The 3,893-nt window shown below is 44.0% G+C and overlaps 1 protein-coding gene across 1 annotated transcript in view; it reads right to left on the bottom strand.

The window, feature by feature from the left end:
* Nfs1 (NFS1 cysteine desulfurase) overlaps window positions 1-3,893 on the bottom strand; it is a 19,967-nt gene that overhangs the window by 7,772 nt on the left and 8,302 nt on the right. Inside the window, exons 5-6 of the mRNA XM_050150678.1 lie at window positions 1,889-1,982; window positions 952-1,086 (exon numbers count right to left, since the gene is read on the bottom strand). Coding sequence (XP_050006635.1) covers window positions 952-1,086; window positions 1,889-1,982 — 229 coding nt within the window. The remainder of the gene's footprint in view (window positions 1-951; window positions 1,087-1,888; window positions 1,983-3,893) is intronic.

The raw sequence follows: 3,893 nt of genomic DNA, 5'->3' as shown, positions 1-3,893 counted from the left end.
AGAAACCCTGTCTTGAGAAACTGAAAAAGAGAGGGAAAAAAAGGAAAAGAAAAAAAAAAAAAGATGGGTCTAATTCTAAAGACCTGGTTAGCCTGGAATTCACTATGGAGACCAGACTGTCCTGGAACACACAGAGATCTACTTGTATTCAGGACATTGGAATTAGAGAACTATATTACCATATCTGACATTTTATTTAAGATGTTTTGTTAGGTGAGAAAGCAAGATCAGAACATACATAATTTGGGTAAAACAAAGTGGAGGGGCCAGGTGGTAGTAGTACATGCCTTTAATCCCAAAAAAGAAAGAAAAGGAGAAAGGAGTGGAGGGAGGGAGAGTATGGCTGTTCTTAAAAATCAACAGAACAACTGTGTAAAAGATGGCACAGCAGACGTGTCTATAGCCTCAGGACACTGAGCAAGGAAGAAGGCAAACTCAGAGGCAGGTGGGACCCAATCACAAGACCCTGATGAGGCTGAGTAGCTACAGAAGAAATCCCACTCAAGCCACACTCTGGAGTGGAGTAGAAGTTGGTGTCTGCAAAAACAGCTCAGAAGACTGTGAGTTATAACCCTGTAGGAACCCTTAGCAGCCAGCATGGTAGGGCAGCTAGTAATATCACCCTATTTAATGGAAGCTGTTCTGTTGTTTTTACTTATTTTACTTACAGATGTCTGGGGAAAACTGAACGAAGAGAATCCTGTTTTCCTCAGGCAAATTATCATCTATATTCCTTTTAAGGACAGTATGGAGGGATCAAGGAAGAATGCCAACTGTGCACACATCTACAGAGAGGCAAGTGTTTGGGCTACTGTTGAAGGACACTAGCACATTCCAGGGCATTCTGGATATACACCCTGTTTGGAAAGCAGCCACAGTCTCTAATGATTGTGATGAGTGTTGGTCAAAGGGGTTGCTGAGAAGTTCAAGGAAGAGGCAGGGGGCTGGTACCTTTAGGACCATAGAGTTTGTGACCGCTGATGCTCATGAGATCAATCTTCATATCGTTGACATCAAGTGGGATCTTTCCAACAGCCTGGGCTGCATCAGTATGGAAATACACCTTTTTGGAACTGCAAATCTTCCCTGAGGAATGAGAGAGAAAGACCCATAGCACAGTGAAAGTAAGCTGGCAACAGCCCTGCAAGGCACCATGAATGACTAAGCAACTGTTAGGCATATGGAAGCCCTCTCTGCCTTTCCACCTCCCCCCTTCCTCTCTCTGTGCCTCGCCTGATACCTGCCAACTCCCAGTCTCTCTGCTATTACTCTATAGATCAAGGGCAAAACAACAAACCACACACACACACACACACACACACACACACACACACACACACACGCTATGCTGATGCCCAAGATCCTTCATACCACCTCATTTACTATGGGGATACAATATCACCTTTAAATCCTTTCTTACTTAAAAGAAGGAAAGATTAGTGGATATTTTTGCTAATTTGCATAGAGATTACAAGGTAAACTCTAAATAGGGATAAAGAAAGGACAGATGGTCTTTTCTTATTGTTTTGTTATTTGGGGCAAAAATATGAAATAAAATTAAAAAACAGGCTGGATGGTGGTGCACACCTTTAATCCTAGCATTTGGGAGGCAGGTGGATCTCTATGAGTTCAAGGCCAGCCTGATCTCCAAAGCAAGTTCTAGGATAGGCTCCAAAGCTACAGAGAAACCCTGTCTTGAAAAAAACAAAACGAGGGCACTTGACTCTTCATCCTAAAAACTTAACTAGTGGCCATGCTACCTAGAATGCAGTCAGCAAGGCACAGAAGCTCTTCCCTTTTCCGCTTGGTTGTCATCTTCTAACTCTCTGTCCCTGCCCCTTACATGGACCCCAGGGATGGTAAGGGATAACCTATTCATTATACTCACCTATTTCTGCAATCGGTTGCTTTACACCAATCTCATTGTTCACAGTCATAACTGATACCAGGCTGGTATCTGGCTGAATGGCAGCCTCTAGTTCCTAAGAATGTGGGAGTAAGGAGTGTATATGATTCCAAGAGAACTACATGAATAAGAAAGCAGACAACCTTAAGTCTAGAAAAGGGGCCTTTCACTATAACCCTATCTGAATACTTAAATATTAAATAATAGGAGGTTTGGGATGTAGCTCAGTGCTTGCCTAGCATGTGGGAGCAGAGTTTAATCCCTAGTAATCCCAGTTTAAAAATCCAGAACAACAAACGACAGCACGAGGGGCTGGAGACGGCTCGGCAGTGAAGAGCACGTCTGCTCCAGAGGAGCACGTCTGCTCCAGAGGACACCATGGAGGATCACAGCTCTCTGGAACTCCAGTTCCAGGGGATGGAATACTTTCTTCCAGCCTCCACAGGCATCAGACACACAGGTGGTACACAGATATGCATGCAGGCAAAACACCCACACACAAAAAGTAGAAGTTAGCTGGGTGGCGGCGGTGCACGCCTTTAATCCCAGCACTCGGGAGGTAGGGGCAGGCAGATCTCTGTGAGTTTTGAGGCCAGCCTGATCTACAGATGGAGTTTTAGGAAAGGCTCCAAAGTTACAGAGAAACCATGTCTCAAAAAACAAAAACAACAATGACAAAAAATAGAAGTTAGAAAATGGCTGGGCATGGTAGCACATGTCTATAACCCAGATTTTAGGAGGTAGGGACAGGAAGAACAGATCAATGCCAGCCTTGGCAACATTGAAACCCTATCTCATGCTCTTCCAGAGGACCTAAGTTCAATTCCCAGAAATCACATGGTGGCTCACAACCATCTGTAATGAGATCTGATGCTCTCTTCCGGAATATAGGCAGAACACTGTATACATAATAAACATGAAATCTAAAAATAAATTAATTAAGAAATGGTGGACTGAAGAGATGGCCCAGTGGTTGGTTAACAGCAACTGATGCAGTTGTAGAGGACACGAGTCCACACAATGGCTCACAACCATCTGTAACACCTAGACACTCATAAAATAAATCTTAAAAAAGAAAGGTTAGTTGAGTAGGTATTGAAGCCCATGACTATAATGCCAACTCTTAACAGATTGAGGCAAGAGGATCAGGAGTTCAAAATCATCCATGGCTACATGGATGCCAGCCTGAGATTCACAAGGCACTGTCTCAAAGACAAAAATGAAAAAAGAAAAAGCTTACATGAGATCTTAACTAGATCAAATAAACAAATCCCGATTTCAAGCTGCTTCTGAGCTACAGAAGTAAGAGCAGTGTGATTATGGTGTGTGTACAACATGGAAACAGGACTGAAGCACATATTCAAGCCTGTTATTTGTAGACGGGCTCACTCTGGAGTCCAGTCACCTCTAACTCTGGTGATCCTCTTGTCTGAGCCTCCAGAGTGCTGAGTTTAAGGGCAAATTCCCCTCTATCTAATCTACACTAATGTGTTTGTGTTTGTTTTTGCAGTTGTGGGGATCAAGCCTATATAGCCTGTGCATGCTATGCAAAAATTCTAGCCAGGTAGTGGTGGCACGTATCTTTAAACCCATCACTCTGGACACAGAGGCAGGTGGATCTTTGTGATTTTGAGGCCACCCTGGCCTACAGCACTAGTTCTAGGACAGCCAGGACCACACAGAGAAACCCTGCCTTAAAAAAAGTTAAAAAAAAATTCTACCACTGAGCCACATCAGCAATCACCATGCTTCCTTTATAGGTAACATGAATCATCAGTGCAGGGAACAATGAGGCCAGAGCTCATCTGCAGTGTGACTCCCTGACATCCTACACTCATGTCCAGTAGCTCTTCTGTGGTGTGACTTCCCTGACATCCTACACTCATGTCCAGAGCTCTTCTGGGGTGTGACTCCCTGACATCCTACACTCATGTCCAGAGCTCTTCTGGGGTGTGACTCCCTGACATCCTACACTCATGTCCAGAGC

Source organism: Alexandromys fortis, unplaced genomic scaffold (genome assembly GCF_014885135.2).
Source record: "Alexandromys fortis isolate MF-2015 unplaced genomic scaffold, M_Fortis_MF-2015_v1.1 scaffold_27, whole genome shotgun sequence".
Classification (NCBI taxonomy): domain Eukaryota; kingdom Metazoa; phylum Chordata; class Mammalia; order Rodentia; family Cricetidae; genus Alexandromys; species Alexandromys fortis.
This window is presented reverse-complemented; position numbering and strand designations above follow the sequence as displayed.